Source organism: Zalophus californianus, chromosome 5 (genome assembly GCF_009762305.2).
Source record: "Zalophus californianus isolate mZalCal1 chromosome 5, mZalCal1.pri.v2, whole genome shotgun sequence".
NCBI lineage: Eukaryota > Metazoa > Chordata > Mammalia > Carnivora > Otariidae > Zalophus > Zalophus californianus.
The window spans coordinates 30314822-30341595 of NC_045599.1; the positions used below are offsets into that span (position 1 = coordinate 30314822).

The window sequence follows — 26774 nt, forward strand, 5'->3', positions numbered from 1 at the left end:
AGGCTTTAAGGATCCTAAAGGAGAGTGGGGAGACCTATCTCCCCCTGGGCTGGGGAAGAAGGGAGATCAGGTGCTGCAGCCTGAGAAAATAGTTAAGACACATTCTCAGGAGGAATGGTGGTGTGGGGGTCCTGAGGAGGGAAGACCCCAAACCAGGGCACCCAGTCTGACAAAGATGCCCACAGCCTATATGGGCATGAAAGCAGACAGCCTGCAGACCTCAAGGAACCTCAAAGGATTATCACAGTGAGGTCGGTGGCAACCAGGAGATGAAAGGCTCAGACCCTGTTTCCTTGGCTATATGCTTCCTGGATCTCTGGGGTCATTTTGGAAGGAGGAATGGCCCCAATGACCAAGAAGGGATTTTCTGTTCATCTGCTCAGATGTGGGCTCAGAGACATATAAGTTGATTTAAAGCAAATACAGATATTGAAATTCTTTGCAAATCTGTGTTTGAGAATTGAGATTCATACCCAGCAGGACTGCAGGTACCAAACACCATATAAAAGGGCGACAGAAGGGCGCCTGGGTGGCTCAGACGGTTAAGCATCTGCCTTCGGCTCAGGTCACGATCCCAGAGTCCTGGGATCGAGTCCCTCACTGGGCTCCCTGCTCAGTGGAGAGCCTGCTTCTCCCTCTCCCTCTGCCCCCAACTCGTGCTCTCTCTCTCTCAAATAAATAAATAAAATCTTTAAAAAAAAAAATGGCAACAGAAACACCTGCTCTCCTCCCCCTCCCCATCCCCCAGAGACTGGGTACCCCCAGATCTGACAGCTGGAGAGCACCTCCTGGGCTCCTGCCTTACCTGGGGAGCAGGTACTTGTGGCTGACACACACAGCAGTCTGGTAGTCCTGGGTCACACATACTTTGTGAGGGCTGCATTTCACCTTCAGGCAGGGGTCTTTGGATGGGTCCAGGGCTGAGGCAATAAGAACAAGAAGAGGGGGGTTAGGACCTCCAGGGAAATTTAATCTCTCTTTCTACTCAAACAAGTGGGAAATAAGCAGACCATGTGTTTGCACTCCGTGCTGTTTTCTTAGGCTGATGGGGATCACAATGAATCCCCAAACCAGGGGGAATTCTGTGTCTGGGCACATGTTCTTCTTTAACACCAGGATAGTGATTCCTTTGTGCTTTGGGGAGTTTCAGCATCTCCATCTCGGGCAGGAATTACTTTAAAAATCCTTTAGAATCTTACATGCTTCAAGGACCAAGAGCTACTTTTCCCTCTTTGGTTATTTGGCTACAACTGCTTTTTATGACTTCATCCATGCCTACCTTTACTTATTTCCTACAACGTAGAGAAGTCCTTGAGGATAGACTTTTTTGGCTCCAGTTCAATCAACATGGACTGTGTGCATCAATAAGCTTATTTTAAATTTTGTGACTAACGTGAGGATGCGCGAGACCGTTCTATACCACACAAAGTTCTGATATGATAAGGAGGGGGACAAGCTGACACATAAATATTTATTGTGCAAGGCGGGAGGAGATAAGGGTCCTGACGGGCATATAAAATGATAACAGAGCTCGAGTGAAAAATAGAGATCAATTTCTGGGGCATGGATTAATGAAGCATTAATATGTGAACTGGATCAGGGCGCCTGGGTGGCTCAGTCGTTAAGCGTCTGCCTTTGGCTCAGGTCATGATCCCAGGGTCCTGGGATTGAGCCCCACATCGGGCTCCCTGCTCCACGGGAAGCCTGCTTCTCCCTCTCCCACTCCCCCTGCTTGTGTTCCCTCTCTCGCTGTGTCTCTCTCTGTGTCAAATAAATAAATAAAATCTTAAAATAAAAAATACGTGAACTGGATCTTGAAGGAGGGGCAGAATGCGGGGGTAATCGAGGCATGAAGACCAGCACACGCCAGCGCAGGGAGGCACATCTGGGCCATTGAAAGACACTCCATCGGATGAGTGAGTGTGGCCTGCAGGTGGGAATGACGCGGGGCAGGGAGGGGATGTCAATTCAACCCAGGCAGCGGAGAGAGGGTCTCCCACAACAGCAGTTGCCAAACTGCAACGCTTTCCAGAGCCAGCTGAGCTCATAAGCACTCCTCAGCTGCTCATAGCAGAACAGAGGCCACAGGAAATTCTCCGCAAAACAAAAGCAATTGTACCATCTCCCAGCTCCAGGCCTAAAGCCTATTTAGGCCGTAAATCTTTCATAACTTCTCTCCCCAACCAGAGGAGGTGAGGTTTCCCCATGTCCTCCCCACACACGTATGCGGTTACACAAACGGGCGTCCCGAGCACGGACAACAAACCTGCCGTGAGAAATGCCATCATCCCCTCCATGGCTGGGTCCCTCGACCACCACGATACCCCTGCGCTTAGAGAAGTCCTGATTCCTCTCAGCCGGAGCAGGCCCCAAGTCTCAAGATCACCTTCTTCTGATGGCTGCAGGGCAAGTCTCAGGGGATCTGAACCCACAACAGCCAGAGGCCTTTCTGCTACATGAATAGCTCGGGGAGGCCCCCTCTGCTGCAGCAGCCTCAGCCACTGTCCACACAGGCAGGGTGCATTTTTTTGGCCAGTCAGCAACAAGACCCGGGTCTGGTCCCTGGGAAGTCATGCGGCAGAGCCTACTCCCCGAGGGACTGCCCAGGTGCCTGAAGCTTAGCAGAAGAAAATGAGCTGCAGGACGAAAAAAAGAGACTGATTCAAGCCCCAGGGACAGGGCGTTCACTTTGAACTCTTCAGCTGAGGGCTGCATCTGGGAGGTAAATGGTGGTGGTGGTGGCGGGGGGGCGGGGGGGTGCTGTGTCCGCTCACAGAGTCCCCCGAGGCTGGGCCTTCCGGAAATTCACAGCAGGGACTGCCCGGTCCTAGGTGAGTGACCTTCTCCTTGGGCAGTATCTCCCACCCCCAACCCCAGAGTGGCTGCCCAGCCAACTCTGACTTGCTTTCCAAGACGCATGCAAAATTAATCCAACTTGCAGAATGACTACCAGATGACCGCTAACGACGACCATGCCAACTGTTCGCGGGTCCTCCTCAACACGGGAGCGAGTCAGACATTATGGAGCTCCAGAGACTCGAAGACCAGACCACAGGCAGCCCCCACCAAGGTACCAGCTTCAGCATTTCCCTGACAGGTGCTCAGCATTGCAGAACCCCAGCGATTTTCACTGGACCATGTGGCAGAGTGGAAACCGACAGGGTGATGGAGAGCAAAATCTGAAATACTGCATGACCAGCTTTCGGGCCAAACTCTTTCTCTCTGCAGGCAACTCCACAAACATCCACGTCCATCCTGTGGCCCAGATGTCCCGCGTGGACAGTGCCATCTCAGAGCAACTGAGTGAGCCATGTGGAGTACGGAAGAGCGGGCTCCGGGCCCAGCGATTCCGAGTTTGAATGCCGGCTCTGCGATGTGCTCGTGCCTCAGTTGCCTCTTCTACACAGTGAGGGGTAATGCCACCTGCTACTGCTTGGGTTGTCAGGAGGACTACACAAGTTAATATCTGTGAGTACTTAAAACAGACTTGGTATAGGTAACACACCTCGCAGTTGTCTGCTCATTTTTTGAGCACTTTGTCCCCAGAATGAATAAGAAGCCTTCATAATAACATGGATACCTTGACACTTACCCACAGCTTCAGACATGGAGGCAATGGACCAAACCCTCTAACTGGATTACCATATTTAATTCTCCAAACCACCCAAAGAGGGGGCTTCTGTTAATGTACCCATTCTGCAAATGAAGGTCTTAAAGAATCACCAATGAGAGGTGCAGAGGGAATGTGACACCCGATCAGTTGACTCCTCACCTTCAATGGCTAGCAGCGTGAGAATTACCTAGGGTCTCCTTTGAGGAGTTGACTATGGGGCCACACCTCATACCAGGTAGAGAGCCCAAGTACACCAGGTTCTTGGGAAGTCCTCGGGGCAGAAAGAGACGCAAGGGGTCTAAGTAAGGGGCAGCCAGGGAATCTGGTGTGCCCAGGCTGGACCATGCAGGATGGGCCCCATGGACCGCACACAGACCCCAGGGCTTCCTGAGAAGGTGAGGTGTCCAGCCCTGGGCAACCGCACCCTCTGATTGCTGCCTCTCTGAACACGGCAACCGTCCAGCTAACTCCACAGACTACTGTTCTGGTCAGTTTTCCTTCTGCAGCCCTGCCATGTGGCATGCTACCATTAGGCTAACTACTATAAATCACCATCCCTCTAATTCTCGAAGCCGGCACTTCTTCAAAACAAACACAAAAAAATCCAACCAAAAATACTAATAAATGAAAATCAGTCCCTTAACTCCACGCACATACTTAACAATTTGCATACAGAAATAAAGTCTGCTAAAAAATAATTACCAGAGTCTGAATACTTCAAACATGTATGCGAATTATTTTGAGTAAATGAACTTTGCAGAACAACACAACAGTAATAAATCAAGCTGTCGGTGTTCATTGAATCACCACGGTACATTCTGAGTCTGAAAAACAGCAACGTTGAGATTGAGAGGGGGTTAGGACGGTGAAGGGAGTGCGTGATTTCCCTTTAAATGTGGCCTCCCAGATGTGCTTTTCCAAGCAGCCCCCAGGCCCATGGTGACAGTGGACAGGGCTGTGCGGTTCCACTTTCTAAAGGGAATGGTAACGGATCAGAATGATAAGTGGCATTTGAGAGGCCCTTTAATAAGACGCAGGGAAATTGCTCAGGGAAAGAGGTAGGGAGAGCGAGCTTAGTGTGAGTGATAACTGAGAGCAGGCCTAGAAGCTTCCTTGTCAAGGGGTTAATGATTTCAGGAGCTTGTGCTCCAAGTTTCTCTCTCTCCCACCACAGGCTTGGCGACAGGATGCAGCACTGCTCGAGGGATGGCAGAGCCCCGGATCCCTGCACCTGCCCTGCTCCCCTCATGATGCCTGAGGATTTCTGTGGACCACACGAGGCTAGTGTCCCTGTCACAGAGCGCTCCCCCACGGGTGCTTCACTTCATCTCTCCTGCCCGTTCCCCAACACCAATCAAGGGTCAACGGGCACAGACCACATGTCCAATTAATTCGCTTAATAACGTTTACAAAAAAACTTTTTTCCAAGAAGAAAAGAGGAACAAATTAATTTGCAGAGAGATGTGGTAAAATGGAAAACACTGAACTCGAAAGCAAATTCATTATAGGCTTCGTGTCATTTTTTTAAAAATTCATTTCAGTTTTTAAGCTCACTGCTTGGTCTCAATTAAGGTTGTGATATTTTAATTATCTTAATTGTTTCTAAACTTGTTTTCCAGTTCAAGTTACTTTGTAATGAGCTACAATGATTTTAAAATCCAGAGCCAAGCCTTTTCGCTGTCCGTGGGCACATCCTGAGAGCTCACGGGCAAAGGGCCGTAAGTAACCCCTGGGAGAGTGGAGCAGGAGACCACCGCAGAGCCGCTGGGACGAGGGCATGTTCCATTTTGTGGGTTGGTCACAGAGTCCCCAAGAGTCACCTGGGGCACTGACACACACTCGAATTTTTTTCATTAACACCTGCAGAGCCTCTGTTCTGTGCAGGCTGGTGGCTGGCACCTCCAGAGGGAACAGGACCGCATTCCTGCCCCCCAGGGGCTCACAGCTCTGAGGGAAGACAGGCAACAGGAGGTGAAGTTCAGTGTGTTAGGGGAGAAGGCACAGGACCTCGCCTGGCCTCTCGGGGGAGAGTGAGACTTCCTTGACAGACAGACATCTATGGAAAATGGGTTCAAGCCAGGTGATAGGATGAAGAACATTCCAGATAGGAGGCACCTTTCTTCCCCAGAGAAACCGAGGCAAATCTGGGGAACTGAAGTGTCTCGCTGGGCTCCTGACAGGTTGGAGCAGGGGTGGTATGTGATACAATGGGAGAGGGTGGCATCACCAGGAAGGGCCTGGAAAGCACAGGGAGGACTCCAGAGGACCAGGGCCCTCCAAGTCCCCAGTGAGATGCACAGGGCAGAGCCCGGTCACCTCTGGCACATCCTCTCACGCTGATGTCAGTGGAGAGGGGGTACACCTGTTTCAGCCAAAGTAGCACTTTGGTAAAAAGAAACAAGCTGCATACTCTCACCCTCCAAGTAAGAAGGGGTCTCAGGGTGGAGGTCTCTGTGGCCAGCTCTGAGAGCCTCCTTTCCTCCTGTAAGGAACCTCCAGGAAAACGAAGGCACACAGGATTCTGGGAGGCAACAAGCCTACCCGCTGAGTCAAACGAGCCAAGACATTGTCTAAAACAGCCACATGAACTTGTGGTCCAAGCCGGTAACTCCAGGAAACTTCCACAGACAAGAGGCCACTCAATTTACAAAAAGTTGACCAATTAATGAATGTTTGTTATCTCCTTGTTGCTTTTAAGACTGCTCTCTGCCTGAGTCATGCTCAACCGCGTGGTTCATCTGAAGAGCAGACACTCCCAGGGATTCATTAGGAGTGACTTAATGGATGGATGACAAAGAAATTACTCCAAACTGCTAAAACCTCGTCAAGCTAAGATCCCAAACATTTATTACAGCTTGTCTGTCCCCATGGTAACTTGTGCATGCATCTTGCTTCCCTCTCCTCTCCGGAGGGGCTTGTTCACTAGCTGACGACAGAGCCTCACAGAATACAAAAAAGATTCCGCCCACAGAATTTTGCTGGAACCGGAGAAGAATGGTCTTTGGGAAGACCTCTGTCACCATTTTCAGTTTTCCATGCAAGGCACCGGCCATGTTCATCAGAGGCTGAACAAAGGGGCCCACGGGCTACGTGGCTAAGTCAGGCAGGCAGTGTAGAGGCGGCTGACCGTGTGCGCCCAAGGACGGGGGAATGGCAGCGGGCGGGGACACAGATAGATTAGGCCAAAGGCGCAGAGGATAAAAAGATGCATCTGACCAAAGGTACCCCTCCTGAGAAGAGAGATTTTCCTTCCCCTTCAAACCAAGAACCTGAGAACTCTTTTTCTGTGTTAAAACTAAAAGCATCCTCTCTCTTACACTGTGTGTGTGTGTGTTTGTGTGTGTGTGTGTGTATGTGTGCGTGTGGTGGGTGGTAGGGGTTAGGGTGGTACAAGCTGGTAACAGCCTTTTTTGGAGGGCAATTAATTTGCCAAGTCTCTCAACGCTAACAATTGTTAAATAGAGGTGGATGGGTATATAGGAGTTTATTATATTACTCCCTCAACTTTTTGGTATATATGAAAATTTTAGTATTAAAAGGAAAGGAGAGAAAAAGAAATATCCTATGAGCCAGCAAGTCAACACGTTATGCAAACATGTGCATCTTAATGATCTACGGCAAGGGAAAATCATCAACTTGAATGTGCATCTACTTTACCCTACTTGGGCTGCCTGAACAAAATACCCCAGCCTGGGTGACTTGGACAAGAGGCTTTTGTTTCTCACAGTTCTGGATACAGGGGAATCTGAGATCAAGTTGCCACCACGGTCAGTTTCTTGTGCGAGCTCTCGTCCTCACTTGCGGACTTGCGGATGGACAGGCACCTTCTCACTATGTCCTTATAAGGCTTTTTCCCCGTGCATACAGAGAGCAATCCAGGGAGCTCTGCGATGTCTCTTCTTGCAAAGATACCTGTCCTATAGGATCAGGGCCCTACCCTGATGATCTTATTTAACCTTCATTACATCTTTAGAGGTCCCACCTCCAAATACAGCCACAGTGAGGCTTAAGACTTCAACATACAAAACATTCAGTCCATATCACCATCTGTCGGAAACAGTTACCTCAATTACAACACATCCCTTCATGAGATCTTGTCCAGCTATTATAAAAGAGGAGGGAGATCGGTAGGTACTAACACAGGTAGATGTTTATAACAAATTACGTGAAAAAGCAAGTTAAAATATTTGAAATGGCAAAGTAACTTCCCAACACCACACAGCTAAAAAATGTGCAAGCCAGTACTCAAAACCAGGTCTGTCTGCTTCTTCTTTTTTTAATTTTTTATTGTTATGTTAATCACCATACATCATTAGTTTTTGATGTAGTGTTCCATGATTCATTGCTTGTGCATAACACCCAGTGCCCCACGCAGAACGTGCCCTCTTTAATACCCATCACCAGGCTCACCCATTCCCCCAGCCCCCTCCCCTCTAGAAACCTCAGTTTGTTTTCATAATCCATCGTCTCTCATGGTTCGTCTCCCCCTCCGACTTACTCCCCTTCATTCTTCCCCTCCTGCTATCTTCTTTTTTTTTTCTTAACATATATTGCATTATTTGTTTCAGAAGTACTGATCTGTGATTCAACAGTCTTGCACAATTCACAGCGCTCACCATAGCACATACCCTCCCCAATGTCTGTCACCCAGCCACCCCATCCCTCCCACCCCCCACCACTCCAGCAACCCTCAGTTTGTTTCCCGAGGTTAAAAATTCCTCATATCAGTGAGGTCATATGATACATGTCTTTCTCTGATGGACTTATTTCACTTAGCATAACACCCTCCAGTTCCAACCATGTCGTTGCAAATGGCAAGATCTCATTCCTTTTGATGGCTGCATAATATTCCATTGTGTATATATACCACTTCTTCTTTATCCATTCATCTGTCGATGGACATCTGGGCTCTTTCCACAGTTTGGCTATTGTGGACATTGCTGCTATAAACATTGGGGTGCATGTACCCCTTTGGATCCCTACATTGGTATCTTTGGGGTAAATACCCAGTAGTGCAATTGCTGAGTCGTATGGTAGCTCTATTTTCAACTCTTTGAGGAACCTCCATACTGTTTTCCAGAGTGGTTGCACCAGCTTGCATTCCCACCAACAGCGTAGGAGGGTTCCCCTTTCTCCACATCCCCGCCAACATCTGTCGTTTCCTGACTTGTTAATTCTAGCCATTCTGACTGGTGTGAGGTGGTATCTCATTGAGGTTTTGATTTGGATTTCCCTGATGCCGAGCGATGTGGAGCACTTTTTCATGTGTCTGTTGGCCATTTGGATGTCTTCTTTGGAAAAATGTCTGTTCATGTCTTCTGCCCAGTTTTTGATTGGATTTTTTGTTCTTTGGGTGTTGAGTTTGATAAGTTCTTTATAGATTTTGGATACTAGCCCTTTATCTGATATGTCATTGGCAAATATTTTCTCCCATTCTGTCGGTTGTCTTTTGGTTTTGTGGACTGTTTCTTTTGCTGTGCAAAAGCTTTTAATCTTGATGAAATCCCAAGAGTTCTTTTTTTTGCCCTTGCTTATCTTGCCTTTGGCGATGTTTCTAGGAAGAAGTTGCTGTGGCTGAGGTCGAAGAGGTTGCTGCCTGTGTTCTCCTTTAGGATTCTGATGGACTCCTGTCTCACGTTTAGGTCTTTCAACCATTTGGAGAGTATTTTTGTGTGTGGTGTAAGGAAATGGTCCAGTTTCATTCTTCTGCACGTGGCTGTCCAATTCTCCCAACACCATTTGTTGAAGAGACTGTCTTTATTCCCCTGGACATTCTTTCCTGCTTTGTCAAAGATGAGTTGACCATAGAGTTGAGGGTCCATTTCTGGGCTCTCTATTCTGTTCCATTGATCTATGTGTCTGTTTTTGTGCCAGTACCATACTGTCTTGATGATGACAGCTTTGTAATAGGGCTGGAAGTCCGGAATTGTGATGCTGCCAGCTTTGCTTTTCTTTTTCAACATTCCTCTGGCTATTCGGCGTCTCTTCTGGTTCCATACAAATTTTAGGATTCTTTGTTCCATTTCTTGGAAAAAAGTGGATGCTATTTGGATGGGGATTGCATTGAATGTGTAGATTGCTCTAGGTAGCATTGACATCTTCACAATGTTTGTTCTTCCAATCCATGAGCATGGAACGTTTTTCCATTTCTTTGTGTCTTCTTCAATTTCTTTCATGAGTTATTTTATAGTTTTCTGAGTACAGATCCTTTGCCTCTTTGGTTAGATTTATTTCTAGGTATCTTATGGTTTTGGGTGCAATTGTAAATGGGATCGACTCCTTGATTTGTCTCTCTTCTGTCTTGTTGTTGGTGTATAGGAATGCCACTGATTTCTGTGCATTGATTTTATATCCTGCTACTTGACTGAATTCCTGTATGAGTTCTAGCAGTTTTGGGGTGGTCTTTTGGGTTTTCCACATACAGTATCATTATCATCTGCAAAGAGTGAGAGTTTGACTTCCTCTTTGCCGATTTGGAAGCCTTTGATTTCTTTTTGTTGTCTGATGGCTGTGGCTAGGACTTCTAATACTATGTTGAAAAGCAGTGGTGATAGTGGACATCCCTGCCGCGTTCCTGACCTTAGGGGAAAAGCTCTCAGCTTTTCCCCATTGAGAATGATATTAGGTCTGTCTGCTTCTAAAGGAGATCTCTTCCCCTTTGCTATCCTGCTGGCCTCAAGAAGAAGTCCCTCTGCCCACAATGTCCTAGCCTCCACCCACTAACACAGCAGGACCCTCCATTTCTGCACTGGCCTCTCCCTCCTGGGGCTATCCCTGCAATAACCCATGAATGAATTCAGACTCCCTATGCCCCCAGGCCAATACCACGGCTGCTGCATGTCACTGATGGGTTTACAAACATTACCTGCAAAAACCAGTCTCCTGCTTCTTGGAGAATTGTGCCTGCAGCAAGGCAACAATGAAGTCATGACCATCGCTGGGAGCAATAGCAAGTGTCCAGCCCTGTGAAAATTGGGAATTTGCCTCTAAGGTGTAAAAGTTAAGGACACCCCGTGTCTGGCTAGAAAGGGCTTTGCCTCTCAGCTCATGTGCAAAACAAGACATTACAAGCAACCACTGATTAGTCCAACATGGCTGATTTACAAATCCTGATCATGAGAAAAGAATGCATTAAGAGAAGTCTACTAGAGCAGCAGTGGAAATATGTTCCAGAAAATCAGAAGCCACAAAAAATTCTATGAGCCTGGCCAGCCAATCCCCCCTTCTCAAAGCTATCATCCTCTACCTTCCTCTGTTCCCCAGTTGCTCTGGGATGGTAAAGATAAGGACCCTCACTCCAGGCATCTGCCAAAACACTGACTTCCCTATGAAAGTGCAATAGGGGAAAGGAGGATAAAAGGAAGCAGGTGGGAGAACTAAGCAGAAAGAAAGGGAAAGAGGGACCATTTTTTTACATGATGCATCATTCAATTAGTGTGCTAACAATGTTGACACTGACATCTACCAACTTATAGAATAATGTACTATTATTCTAATTAAACCACTGAAGACACAGATGCAGAGATCAGTTCAGTATTACTTTACCAGCAAGGAAACTGACAACAGAAATGGTAAGTAACTTGTCTTTGGTCACACAGCTGGTTAAGTCTGGACTTGAAACTAGAGGAGTCTCACACCAAAGCTGATGCTCAGAGCCACTAGGCCACTCACGAAAACAGCTTATAATGGGGATAAAAATGACAACTATAGTACCAAGCAGCAGCATATTGAACCCCTCTTTCCCCCTCCCCCAAGAATCACGTCACCTCTAGGATCCCCCAAAAAGAACTTCTTACTATGAAGAAAACATCCTATCAGAAGGCAAAGCCAGACTGTTGGACATTTGAGTAAGCTTATATTACTTTTAAAATGAATATGAAAGTCAAAGTTTCTTTTTAAGGCGCTGCTCATGCCCAAGGAACTTAATATTCTCTCTGATTGAAAAACAACATGGACCAGGTGAGCTTTGTGGTTCCTTCTGTGGGGTGTTCGGTGAAGCCTATCTATGGCCCACATCACTGATGAGGAGATGCACGACACCTGGAGGCAACATGGGATGGGATGAGCAGCACAAGCAGTAAGACTTGAGCATGACCTCAGTTCTAGTGGAGGGTCAAGACACCAACCACAGAGAAGTCTTAACCTTCCCATCCATCAGAATGGCCAGAATTCATTAACATGTTGTAACGGTACAGGTCCTTGGGTACTACTTCATGATAACTGGCGGATGTTATTCGGAAGACATTTATGAACAAAGGAGACAGAATTACTGAAGATACCTAAGACCAGTTCTATAAACTGGGAAAACAAAAAGACATAAAAAGCACAATAAAAATCAAGTATTTCCAAGAAAAGGGTATACTTACAAGAATCTTGTAGCTCATTAAGTCTATGTTTGGTACCTATACTTCATTGTAATACAATTAAAATTCCTATAAAACATGCAGCTTTTCATAAAGAATGAACTCCTTTGTTCATCAAGCAGATGAAGAGATCTACTTCACTTGAGTATTGTTGAGGATCTGATGACATAATGCATGAATGTTGCCCAGCACAGGGCCTGACACACAGTGCATGTTCGGTTATCATCCTCACGAAGAGCAAGGAACCCTAAACATTTTAGAGACTCAAGATACCGGGGCAGTCAAAAAATGGGCAGAAGACCTGAAGAGACATTTCTCCAAAGAAGACATCCAGATGGCCAACAGACACACGAAAAGATGCTCAACATCACTCATCATCCAGGAAATGCAAATCAAAACCACAGTGAGATATCACCTCACATCTATCAGACGGCTAAAATAAAAAACACAAGAAACAGGTGTTGGTGAGGATGTGGAGAAAAAGGAAACTTCTTGCACTGTTGGTGGGAATGCAAGCTGGTGTAGCCACTCTGGAAAACAGTATGGAGCTTCCTCAACAAATTAAAAATAGAACTATCCTATCATCCAGTAATCACACTACTATTTACCACCAAAATATACACACACACACACACACACACACACAAAACTAATTCAAAGGGATACATGCAGCCCTGTATTTTTTGCAGCATTACTTACAATAGCCAAACTATGGAAGCAGCCCAAGTGTCCACTGATAGATGAATGGATAAAGAAGATGTGGTATACACATACAATGAAATATTATTCAGCCATAAGAAATAATGAAGTGTTGCCATTTGCAACAACATGGATGAAGCTAGAGAGGAGACAGTGGAGGTCAGAGAAAGACAAATTCCATATGATTTCATTCATATGTGGATTTTAAGAAACAAAACAAAGGAACAAAGAAAAAATAAGAGAGAGAAACTAAGAAATAGACTCTTAACTATAGAGAACAAACTGATGTTTACCAGAGGGGAAGTGGGAGGCGGGATGGGTAAAATGGGTGATGGCGATTCAAGAGTACACTTAGCATGATGAAAAATAAATTAAATTTAATTAAATTTAATTTAATTTTTAAAAGATCCTGGAGCTACAGTGCTGTTCAGCCCTTTCAATTTAAATAGGAGACTCATCTGTACAAGAAGAAACTTCAACATTTCTCTTTGAACATCAAGCTCAGGGTGTCTGTCCTTTATCTAGAAAACTTTTGCTGAGTAACCAGATCTACACCACTGCTGAATCCACATATGACAATTAAGGAGTTCATGTATCTCTAGCAGAGCTGTGTTCTGCCTTGTCTCATCTCAGAGATTATAAGGTCTGGGAATGATGAATGAAAACGTTTTTTTTTTGTTTGTTTGTGTTTTTTTTTTTTTTTTGCTCTAAATTACATGCACTAAGAACAAACAACAAAGCCTTGTCAACAAACCTACATGGTCACAGTCTTTGTTCTGTTTGTTTGTTTTGAGAGAATGTATTTTGGGCTTTGAAAAGTATCTATTGGAAAGTCATGGAATTTGAGTCTTAAGGTATTCTAAGGCCTACATTCAGGCACCACCGATAAAATGCTAGAAAAAAACAACCATTAAGGATAAAGAATCTGGAAAACACTGCTGATCCAAGCAGACAAGGGCACGAGTCCAGGGAACTTGGTAACGTGAGGTGTGCTGGGTACAAACGGAGAGCAGGGTTTAGCAAGGAAGGCTTTGTGCCCAAGGTTCGTGCTTTCCAATCCTTTGCCAGAGGCTGTCCATCTGACTGCTTCTGCCCTGTCTTATAAAGCTTGGCAAGGACAGGTGTTAACTGAAACCAGAACAGTAAAGTGTGCAGGGAAATACTGCCCCAAATCAGACAAGGGGATGTTCAAATGACCTCTAAGAACCTGAGATGGGGCGGTCACTTCCATAATGTGGCATCCTGAGAAGCAGAACCTCAATCCAGAGCTCTAGTGAGGTAGCGTGATGCTCATTCACTGGGCACCTCCCTCACAAGTCCACAAATCAGTGCAAGAAGGCAAAATAGTCCCAAACCCTATGTGTCTACCACAGCCAGGCCTCCTTTTCCTGTTTTCCAAAATCTAACCTAGTTCTTGCTTCTCAGACTATAGTGGGCCAACAAGAATGCAAATCTATAGGGAATATCCCTGCAGCATCTATTTTACTAGGGGTAAGTAAGTTAAAACTTTTTTTTTTTTTTTTTAATATTAAGGCAACCACTGGCCTACTATAGAATACAAAATTCACATAAATTTGTATAAAAAGACTCCAAAAATGTATGTGTTCACAGTAGGTTCTGTCCCCTGAATCTTATGATAGATGTTCGTTCTAGCTTGCCCTTACAGGCTCTTTAGTAGAAAAGTTTCAGAAGTGTGGAAAGTGTTTACCAAGTTTAAAAGGTCTTAAGAATGAAGTGGAGAGCTCTCCAGGGTACTGATATCTAGGATGGAAAATCAATAGTAAAAGTACACACAAAGAACTTTCATAAGCAAATTATTCATTGTTGCAGGACCAGCTGAAGCTAGTTAATCAAAACTGCATCCCACGCCCCCGGGAACAGACTCTCCACGCCATCTGCTCCCAGGGATCTCAGTCGCACTGGTGAAAGGCCCCAGGATTTTTCAGAGAACTGACCCTGCACAACCCAAAGCTTTTCTGAGAGCCGTCAATGTGCCAAGCACTGGGTGAGGTTTACAAATGAGTTACAAAGCATTTGTGGCTCCCTAGGTATGAATATCAAAATGAAAGCTTTTATTACTTTCATCCCTCCCACTGTTAATTTTTTAGAAACACTTAGCTCCAGCTTTATAAATGGGTAATCAGAGACTACGCATTTCCAAGTTCTTTCTTTCTCCAATTAGGGCAGTTTCATTTCTGCTTCCTTGCGATGGTTCCCAAGGCGATTAAATTCCATTCCTTAACTGATAACATTGAAGCAGTCATGACAAAGTTAGTGCTGATTGGAACAGGGATTTCTTTGGGAACCTTCTAAGCTATTAGAAAGCACTTCAAACTGAGAGAAGAATGGCTGTATCTCCCAATGCAGGGTTCAGTAAATCTGTGTCATTTAAGTCTTGTGTATTCTTGTTCCTTTGTTTTTGTGTCCCACCTTATTCAATCATTGCTAAAATACTTTTCCATGTGCATCCAAATCAGCTAAGCAATTCACAGTTCCAACCTTGCCCACAACCAGCTCTCTTGTCTGCCTTTCTCTTCACCAGTGTGCCCCTCAGTGGCCAATTACCTCCTTTACATTACTCTAAGATAAAGCCTATACTGCTAATATAAAATATAAATCAGGTCTTAACTGCACATGAAAGACAGATGCAACAATAAATGAGAAAGCACTTACGAAGTTTCCTAAGACAAACACGGAATAAACACAAGGAGTAAAATCTTTCAGTATTAAAGAATGAAAATGAGTACCCAGCAGGTAAAACAGAGCAGGGAGATAATCATCTTTGGATACTATAATGGCTGCGACATTTCTTTCACTAAAGGAGTGAGAATGATGTCCTTGTTTTCATGAAATTTATGGATTCTAAATTTTATATACATTTTTTAAAAAAGAGTTTTATCTCCCATTCAGTAGGGTGCCTGAATGGGAAATGAAGCTGTTAAAGGCAACCTACTGAATGGGAGAAGATACTTGCAAATGATACATCCGAAAAGGGGTTGATAACTAAAATATATGAAGAACTCATACAACTCAGTAACAAAAAAACTCCAAACAACTCAATTAAAAAAATATGCAGAGGACCTGAAAAGACATTTTTTCTGAAGATGACATACAGATGGCCAAAAGGTACATGAAAAGAGGCTCAGGGAAATGCAAATCAAAACCACAATGAGACATAACCTTACACTTGTCATAACGGCTATTATCAAAGCAAACAAACAAGTGTTGGCAAGGATGTGGAGAAAAGGAGACTCTCATGTATTGCTCGTGGGAATATAAACTGGTGCACCCACTGTGGAAAACAGTATGGAACTATTAAAATAGAACTATTATAGGAATCAGCAATTCCACTTCTGGGTAATTATCCCAACAAAACAAAAAAGTAATTTTAAAAGACATATGCAACCCTATGTTCATTGCAGCATTATCTCCAAGAGCCAAAATATGGAAACAATTTAAGTGCTCATCTATGGATGAATGAATAAAGATGGTGTACACACACACACACAAACACATGCACGCACACACAGTGGAATATTACTCAACCAAAGAAAGGAATTAAATCTTGCCATTTGCATCAACATGGATGAATATTGGACAACATGGACAGTATACGCTAAGTGAATTAAGTCAGAGAAAGACAACTACCACATGATTTTACTTATACGTGAAATCTAAAAAGCAAAACAAATGAACAAATAAACAACAACAACAAAAAAAAAAAAACAGAAAGAGGCTCATAAATACAGAGAACAAACTGGTGGATGCCAGAGGGAGAAGGGTGAGGGGAGAGGACAAACAGGTGAAGGGGATTAAGAGTACAGACCTCCATTTATAAACTAAGTAAGTCATGAGGGTGAAAAGTACAGCACAGGGAATACAGTCAATAATACTATAATGACTTTGTGTGGTGACCAGTGGTAACTAGATCTATGAGGTACTTCATAATGTATAAAAATATTGAATTATATTATATAGCTGGAACTAACATAATATTGTATATGTCAATTATAACTCAATAAAAAAAGAGCTTCATGACTCTGTCTTCCACAGTCTGGCCTCAAACTTCCCTTCCAGAATTTGGCTCATATTCTCAGCTTGTACCCTCCTCATCCTCCAAGATTTACCCCACCCCTTCAGTTACACGGGGCAACTCACAAACTCTCCAAGTCTTCATTTGCTTTCATGCCTCTAGAGCCTAGACCGCAGTGTCCAATCAATGAACCATTCCATTCTTTTATTTTTTTAAGATTTTATTTATTTGAGAGAGAGAGAGAGAGAGAGAGAGAGAGAGAGAGCAAGTACAAGTAGGGGGAGGGGCAGAGGGAGAGGGAGAAGCCGACTCCTGGCTGAGCAGGGAGCCCGACTCTGGGCTCGATCACAGTCGAGATCATGACCTGAGTCAAAGGCACACACTAAACTGACTGAGCCACCCAGGCGCCCCATGAACCACTCCATTCTTATAACTGCCTTATGAGACCAATATTATCTCCACTTGAGAGATTAGAAAAAAATTTAGAACTAGCCAAATATCATGTAACTAGTACATGACACAGATGAGTTGTGATTCTGAGTCTGTTGTAATCCAGTTGTTGTAAGCTTCAGGAGACCACAGAGAGTGTCTGTCCTCACTACTGCAGGGCCCTCACCCTAAGCGGCATCTAGAATATCATAGGGCTCAACAAGAGGTGTTGAATGAGTGCATGCAGAAACAGCCCCCAGCCCATGGACCCAATCACTACTCTCTCTTGCTCTGTGAGGCTAGGAATCAAGTCTGGCTCATCATTTCTGAACCCCAAGTTCCCTGGCATGTGTCTGCTATAAAGGACATGCTCAGTTAATGCTGAATAAACTGTCTACGCAAAGAGTATCTCTGGATGAATCTTATAAGCTGGAATTTCTATGTCCCAAAGGTTCATTCAGCACTAGAAGAGTCCCTGAAGCATTTGCCTCCAGACCAACAAGTTCATTTTTAACAAAGGGAAGACTTCGACCCATCAAATGAGCAAACATTTATGAAACTACTTTTATGCGCCGAGCGCGGCATTCAGAGATGGGTAAGAGACAGTTCTTGCTCTTAAAGGAACTGACATTCTGTTAGAGGGATAACAATAAGGGAAGGGAAGGGAGAGAAAGGGAGAGGGGTAGGAGCAGGGAAAGAGAAGGAAGGGCAAGAGGAAATTAAGACAGAAGGGAGGTGAGGAGGAAATGATGGATAGTAACAAAAGCGAAGCAGGTGATTTTAAAAGAGTGATGTAGTAGAGAGCTCCTGAGTAGCCACACTGGATTAAGTAATCAGGCAAGACCTCTCAGAGGAGGTGACATTCAACCATGATCTGACAAGAAGGAGCCAGACTTTTAGAAGATCAGGTGAGGAACACTGCAGAAGAAGGGATGCAAAGGCCCCAAGGCAGGAAGAGATCCTGCAGTACTGGATAGAGAGACAGGTCTTTGAGAGGTCACATGGCTTTTTCAAGGACACAAAGCTAGGACAGGACCAGTACGTGACTTTAGAAAGACCAAGTCTCAGCTGTGTATCCCTAGAGCAGTGAGTTCTGAGATATCTGAGACATGTTGAGATCTAACAGAGGTACAGAGGCAACCACCCACTGGCCTCACTCCAGACCTGGACTCACCTTCATGACCACAGCCTTTCCACAACAGGCCCAGGGCTCTGCTTCAACACAGGGGTCTTGACAAGTCATCACTCCGGTTCCAAAGCTAAAAGATGAATAGACCAGAGAGAACCGAGGTCTCGGGCTTTCTGGACACCATCTTTGCTCATATAAGCAAAGGACCAATATACGTGACATGAATTATATTGTAAGGTTAAAGGAACATGAACTTTGTGCTCCAGACAGATCCAGTTTCACATCTGAGCTCAGCTGCTTGGGTGCTGCGTTACTTTGGGCAAGTTATGCGGCCTCTCTGAGCCATAAAAGGGAGTGGCTCCATATCCCTCACGTGATGGTTGGGAGCACTGGATGAGGCACTATGTCAAAGGCTGAACACTGACCTTGGCAAGTCCTCAATTAATGTTAGTTTCAACTCTTTCGCACACGATTCCGCTTAAACATTCCTTGAAGATCCACCAGTCCAAACTGAACCTCTGTTCTTCTCCAGAATTCTCTACCAGGTCATCTCTATGCCAAAATGCAGTCTTGAAACCACCTTGCCCCTAATATCTATTTCCCTGGAGACTCCAGCGAGCCTCCCTCTATGGCCAGCTTGGCCCCGCCCTCTGCTGTAGGCCCTCCAGGGAGTCCGCTTGCACGCACCCCCTTGCTGGCCCAGGATGCTCTGCCCCACCCCCACCCCCTTCGGTGAGGTTGAGCTGCAAACTGATATACCTAGCGCCCTGTAAATGTACACAACAGGGTGAGAGGAGAAGAAAACAATGAAATAAAGGAGGGTCCCTCTTCTGCCAATACTCCTTCCTGATGCAAATGTGTAACCGAGACTGTTGGCCCCAGATCACCCCACTGGCTGGGACTGGAGCAGCCATCAGGCCTTTTGTGATCCTGAAATAGCTAATGAGGGGATGCATTTCTGTGTAACCCAAACAGTATCCATTTCATGCCCAATCATTTCTTAAACGGGCAACAAATCTCCCTGGTGTGTTCCTTCCTCTGATAAACAGAAACTCTGTCTGGTCTCTTTGTGCGCCTGTCCAATCACCAAGGGCAAGAGGCCCTTGATGCGAACTCAAAGCCACAAGCCACCGGCACAGAGGCTGACCTGTGGGGCATCTCCCTGCCTCCCTCCTGCAAACTTCCTTCACTGGATGCCATGCCCAAACCCACGACTGTGAACACACACTGATGAAGCAGCCCACTGATTTTTAACTCATTTCTAATTGCAAGTTGCCAACATTTCAGACGAAGTTCACTACCATTTCGGGCAATGGCCTGAACAGAGAGTGTGACAAAGCTTCAGAGAGAGGGTAGAAATTCGCAGGACTACAAAGTAGGGGATGTGAGGAGAGCATTCACGGGGTAGAAGTGCGTCTGCATCCTGAGACGTGGGGAGGGGCTGTGGCAGAACAGCAGCCAAGTGTGGGTGCAAAAATCAAGTGACAGGTTGGATGTGGTCTGAGGTGCTCAGAGCGCATGGGTTCTTGTGCACTTCGAGGGTCATGAATTCTATCTCAGCCCATCCCATCCCGACCAAGAGTTGATACAGTCATCTCCTAGGGGACAATTCCTTAAGAGGACACATCTCCTTAGCAACCAATCCTCTCCCCTGTGGATTTCAAAATGGAATCAATAGGTCATGGAGATGAGAAGAGATAAGTCACAGAGATCAAAGTCCAGCACGGGGATATAATCAGTAATAACACAATGACACTGAATGGTGACAGAGGGTGACCACACTTGCATGGTGAGCACTGAGTAATGTAAAGAACTGTCGGATCACTCTGTTGTACACCTGAAACTAATATAACATTGCCTGTCAATTATACTTCAATAATAATAATAATAAAAGGAATTAATAGGAGAACAGGGTGGATGCTACAGTAGCTGAACATCCAATAATTCATCTATTCATTGAACGCAGACCCTCACTGAGTCCTACTCGGTGGCAGGCATCATTCTGGGTGCTAAATCAAATAGGCCAGTCCCTATGCTTGTGGCAGTGACCGGCCCTTGAGAGCCACCAGGTACCCGCCCCATCTGATCTCATGGAATCCAGAAGCAACCCTATGAGGCAGGTGTTTCCATCATGCTCGTCTTATGGTCAAGATAACCCGATCACCCTACAGACCTGTTCTGACCAGCCCATACAGGGCTTTTACAGTTGTAACTTGCTAGGAGTAAAAGAAAGTATCGTTTAAAAACCCAATATGCATTTCTGGATTATTTTTAATGGGAAGATGTGGCCACACTTGGGCTTGCATTCCCACATGGCTGCCTGCTTTACCCACCATCCCCTGCGTCCCCCTGTGCGCTGTGTTTTGCCTTCTTCTCTCCCTATCTCCTTCTCTCCTACGTTCACTGCCTGCCTGCGGGCCTGAAGGCACTGGTATTCGTACCACCCACAGAGCTCCTATCTTTTCTTTACAAAATAAACAACTGCACCGTTCACATTCTATATTTCTTTCACTTAGCAAAGACTCCTAAGACAATTGGGATAGAATGTTCCAGAAGGGTTAGTTTTCTTGAGTTTAAAAGCAGTTCCCAGTCCACAGTATTTCAGTGTTTGGCAAACAACATGATAACTTTTTTTTTTTTTTTTTTAGCTTTAACAACCTGTCTAATTATTCTTCCTTTGAATTTTCACATCTGCATAATTAATTTAGCAATTCTCTGCCCTGGAGAATTTCCCCCTCTTAACAGGCTTTACTCTGCTTTTTTTTTCTTAGAGTCTTGACTGTACTGAACATCAGTCTTAGTGTGGTCAGATCTCAGAGGTGACTCTATGGTGGGGGCAGGTGGAGGGACAACAAGGGGACTTCTTCCCCCCTAGTATTTTCCCCCAGGCTGGGCTCTCCCCTTCATGTATGCCGAAGTGGCAGGGGAGGATGTCTCCTACGTGGCTTCCTGATCTGTAGAGGTTTCTGCTAATCACTTGCTCTGCAACCAACATCTTCTCAACAACCCAGCCCATAGACATCCCATTCTCTGGGCACTAATGTCAGAAATGACAGGAATGAACAAATTCCTTTGGATGAAAGGTTGTTAACCAGGGGTCTGTGGGCAAGCTTCGGAGGGTCTAAAGCCTGCATCCAAATTTTTATGTGCATTTTTGTGAGGTCAAAGACCCAAGTGAATGTTTACCTTGAATCCTTCAGTCCCCCTTCCTAGCAGCACCCTGTTTCCCTACACAGAATCTCTCTCCCCATTGTGCACAGGCTAAGCGGGACGGTGGTTCAGAATTCCCACTTCCCACTAAAAAGACATGGGAGACAGGTGCCCAGCGATCCTTCCTCTTCCTGCCCTTGTGCATTCAATCCCACCGACCTTCCTGAGACTGCACAGTGAAGGTGATGTCCCAGGGTGGAGAGGGCAGGGGGCATTATCAGCCTGTACCTCCTGCCGCCTAGCTGCCTGGTACTCCCTTCATCCCAGTTCCAAGCCAAGTCTTCTACTCCAGCTCTCAAAACTTCGGTGAGCCCAGCATATCCTTCCAACGGTATGTGCGTCAGGCTCTGTTGCCCGAGAACTCTTAAGTAAATTCATGGCATCTAGAAAACGTCACCAGGGTCTGTAGTTGGAAACGGCACTTTTAAGGCAGTGAACAGTCCTGAATTAAGCCAGTTAACACACTGAGCCACCACTGCTCTGAAGGCTCAGAGAGACTAGGGTCAGTAGACCATCCTCAACACCACAGCCCATAGAAAGCTATTCCCTGGACAATACTGGGCATAGCCCTGGAATGCGGGTACTGAGATTTACACGGAACACTGCTGTGAAGGTCAGCGGGGAGCAGACGTCGGCTGCGCCACAGGGCAGGAGTCTTGAGGGCCTTGTGACCAGGGAGGGCCAATGAAAAAAGGACATGAGAAGACCCCCAAGTAAACCTCATCCTTCTCAGGATGGCCATGGGATAACCTGGTCCAGGGGTATCAGTGACTGGCACACCCCGGGTCTCAGTCAGAGGAGGCAAATCACCGCCTCATCATGGCATCTCCAGGCTTGATGGGGGAAAGATGGCTGTACTGTCTCCCAGATTAACAGGCCAGTTCCAGGCACATGAGAAGACTGGTGTGCCTCTTAGTCCTAGGATGAAATTCTCCACCCAGAATCAGATCTGACTGGAATGAGGTGTCCCCCTGAACCCAATCAACTATGGCCTGAAGTAAAGGTTCTGGTCTCAGAAAGCAAGTGTAGCCACCAGGTGCCTTACCCATGACACTTTCTTCTTTTTTTTTTTTTGATGGAAATAAATATTCCTAGAGAATGGGTAGTTCTGAGTCGGGAAGATACCTCCAAGAATATCAACCTCAGGAATTACATGAGACAAAAAAAAAAAAAAAAAAAAGTCTTCAAAAATGGGATCACCTCTGTTTTGAAGAGCCCAAGCCACTGGAATAAATACCGTAGAGTTGACACTTGATGTTAAGTCTATGCTTTCTCACCAATTTCCAAATGCAGTGAATGAGGATCCTAAGCAACCTCCAGATGCTTCAGACAAAGGGCATCACAGTGTCCCATGTTCCTCCAGAGCCTCGAAACTCTCTCCCCAAGTAAGGCTGACCTCCTTTCCTGTCAAGCTCACACTTACATTTCTTTGGGCTCCAATGGCAATTACTGGTTATGCTGTAAAAGCATTAAGGCTTTCATCTACAAATTTAGTTATGATTTATATTTCTACTGATTTTTCCTTGTGTCGCCTACCAAACTGTGAGCCGTGTCTTATAAATATTTTTTACTTCTCTCGGAGCATCCAACATCCTAATTCTGTTGACAAAACATTACCAACAAGTTTATAACAAACACATTGTTTATAACATCCTGGCACCACTGAAATTTTTTTTTTCTCCAAACTGCTTTTGAATTCAAAAATCTCTAGGATGTACCTACATCTAAGATGTCATCAAGTATTCAGAGCCACCACGACCCATTTTCCATGATGTAAGAATAAGATCCAATAGCTGTCACAGTCTGAGTAAGATCTAAGAGTTGTCATTCCTTATTTGCATCTTTGGTGGTATATGATATGTGGACTGATCTTAGCATGAATCCAGAGCCCCAGCACAATATTTGGGCTAGCTTTGTATTTTCACTTTCAAGCTGGTAAGGTAGTGGTTTTCTTTTTCTTTACCCCATCCCTAGCGAAAAAGAAGCCTCTGATCAATATACTATTCCCATTTGCTTTAGTCTCCCGAGAAAACCTTCTGTCTGCTTACAATGTCATCTGAAGTAATGCTACAGAACAATTTGTGTTTAGATCAGGGATTATCTGCATGTACACACACACACACACACACACACACACACACACACACCTTTTCAGGAGACACATGGCAATGTCTGCAGAAAATGTGCTTGTTACAACTGGTGAGCAGGGGTGAGGGGCAACGATACTATTGGCATTTAGTAGGTAGAGGTCAGACATGGTGCTAAACATTTTACAATCCACAGGACTGCCCCTCAAAACCATCAATTATCTTGCCCCAAATGTCAATAGTTCCAAGGTGCAGATACCCTAGCTTAGGTATACAAGGTGCGTTGGCAAGAGCTACTGTTGAAAACAGCCTTTGGGGCTGGGTTCATTTGTACATGAGGGATGAAACATAAGTGAGCCTATATGGAACTGGGGGGGCCTAAGAAAAAGGGAGTAGGAACAGGGGTTTTGTCCCTAGAGAACCTAGAGCACATCTATCCCATGTCAGCACTGGAAGGTCCTCCAGAAACCATATAAACCAATGTTCTCACGATACTGAAGAGGAAATGAAGTCCAGAGAGGAGAGCCCAACTTGTCCAAGGTTCCTGGGCAAGCTAGCTGCAGAGCTGAAATGAGAAGCCCAGTCTCATGCCCCCAGCCCAGAGTTCCATCTGCTCCATCACACTGATCCCCAGGAAAGGAGAAAAGGGGAGACATCTCCAAAACCACCATCAGCCTTTAAATTCATTAAAAGAGATGGGCAGTAAGAAGAGGCCTTTCTAGGGGCACCTGGGTGACTCGGTTAAGTGTCTGCCTTCCGCTCAGGTCATGATCCTGGGATGGAGCCCAGCATCGTGTTCCCTGCTCAGCGGGGAGCCTGATTCTCCCTCTCCCCTGCCCCTGCTCTCTTTGGCTCTCTCTCACTCTCTCTCAAACAAATAAAATCTTTTAAAAAAAAGAGAGAGAAACTTTTCTGATCCAGGATGGAATCAAATGCACGTTCTAAAGACTAGAAGGCAAGGGATGTATTCAGCACTGAGGACCAACTATACGCCAGGCATTGGTTCAGGTGCCGGAAACGTAACAGTGAATGGGAGAGACAAAGTGCCTGTTGTCACGTGACTTCACCTCTGGTAATACGTTGCAAGAGTGGCAGGCACAGCCACCAGGGAAAGGGAGAAAAGCTAGACACAAATGTAAGCCTAGTACCCTAATATCCCCTCCAGGGCTTGAAAGCTATAAAAGGCAAACTCCCTAAGTACCTTTAAAAAGGCAAACTCCCTAAGTACCTTTAAAAAGTACCTTTTAAAAGCAACATTTTGCTTCAGGCTCTAAACCTTTCATAGGTCACTAGGCATTGCATTGCCTCCTCATTTCCTAGTAATGCATTCCTAGGTAGTGCAACAGTGGTGCTAATCGTCACAGCCAATATTTTCCGACACCAGGCTGTGCGCAGGATACTGCGCCATGCACTTACACACACCATCTCATTAAATCCTCTGAACAACGCTGGGATGTAGGTATCATTACCCCGATTTATAGATGCAGAAACTGGGGTTCAATGATGCAAAATAACCAGTCCAAGGTCACAGAGCTAGAGGAACTCACACACAGGTCTGCCTGCCACCAAGACCTCAGCTCTTAACGACTAGGCGGAGGGTAGCGAGACTTCCCGAGCTCTCAGAGCTAAGAACTGCCAGTCTGCATGGCCAGCGTGTGACTCTCAACTTCCTGTTCTCTTCCACAACCCCAATGGCACGCCTGCAGTCTACCCATAAGGTCGCGTAGCAAACACACAGCTACCTTCATTAATATATATTGTATTTCTTCCTGTGGCGTCTCAGAAAATTCAAGCTGTCAGCAGACCATCTATTTTGAACTCATGTAGCTCACACAGACCATAAATGGCCACCCTGGCATGAGGACCACCTTGTTTGAAATGTAAATGTTCGTACGCTGTTAAACTCTGAAAAGCAGGGAGGTTATATGAAGTCTTCATCTGCACTTCTGAACACCATCAGGCAAAAGAGATTGCTTGCTGCCCCATAAATTTTCACCACTAGATTAAATTTTGTTAATGGGACTAAGAACATCCAAAATAACCCATATTTCTGTGTGAATATTGGATCCAAGTCATTAGTTCTTTACCAGATTAAGTTTGGGTTTTTTTTAACCCTGTCAAGAATCTCACCCAATGGCTACCCGCCCAGCCACGTAACCACCGTGGCCAGAAGGTCCATATACAGGGCAGCAGAGTCAGGGCAACACAGGACTTAAGACCACAAGCTGACCAAGCCTGCTGGGGCTGTGAACACTTCATAGATAAATGCATGAGAACCTCATTCAGCCAACATTTAGAGAACACCCACTATGTATCCAAAAACATAGGTGCTGTCACACGGGTTGTCTTACTGAAATCTCACCGGAAGCCTGCAAAGTAAGAGTTACTTCTCCCATCTCACTAAGCACAAAAAATTAAGGCTCAGAGAGGTTCAGCCATTGCCCTGGGACATGCAGCTAGGACACCGTCGGGCCAAGATTCAAATCTATCGTTCCAAATCCAAGTTCTTGTTCTTTTTCTCCTTTCGCTGGTGTCCCCATTCAACTAATCACTTAAGAGATGCAACCATAAATACAACACAACCCTGACCTTGAGGAGCTTACGATTTTACAAAGAAAGATGCACCCATACAACTCCAGAAGTTCCCATTTCCAGAACACTTACCACATGCCAGGCACTGGACTAGACTCTCCACAAACATTAGCCAACAGCAACCAAGTAAAGGAGATGCTGCTGTGGACTGAATTGTGTTCCCCTCCACATTCACATGCTGAACCCCTAACGCGCAATATATCGTGTTTGGAGATCGGGCCTTGGGGAGGTAGAGTTACAGGAGGTTATGAAGATGGGGGCCTCACAATGAGATCAGCACCCTTTTAAGAAGGCACACCAGAGAAGGTGCTCACTTGCTCACTCTCTGTGTACACAGAGGCAAGATCATGGGAGCATAGAGTGAGAAGGGGCCATCTGCAAGGCATGAAGAGAACCAACCGTTCTGGTCTCCAGAACTGTGACAAAATCAGATTCTGTTGTCCAAGCCCCCCAGTGCATGGTAGTTTGTTAGCCAAGCAGACTACTTGTGCTACTACCATTAACATTTTGAAGCTATGACAACTAAAATTCAGAGAGCCTGTGAAGGTCCCCTAAGTGCACAGAGGAGTCAGCCCTGATTCAGGCTCTCCTGCAGGTGGCCCCAAAGCCCTTACCCCTC

At 45.5% G+C, this 26774-nt stretch overlaps 1 protein-coding gene across 3 annotated transcripts in view; it reads right to left on the minus strand.

The window, feature by feature from the left end:
* Positions 1 to 26774, minus strand: part of SPOCK1 (SPARC (osteonectin), cwcv and kazal like domains proteoglycan 1) — a 600543-nt gene that overhangs the window by 191865 nt on the left and 381904 nt on the right. For all 3 annotated transcript variants that reach the window (XM_027607079.2, XM_027607077.2, XM_027607078.2), the window contains one exon: positions 806 to 920. In XM_027607079.2, coding sequence (XP_027462880.1) covers positions 806 to 920 — 115 coding nt within the window. The remainder of the gene's footprint in view (positions 1 to 805; positions 921 to 26774) is intronic.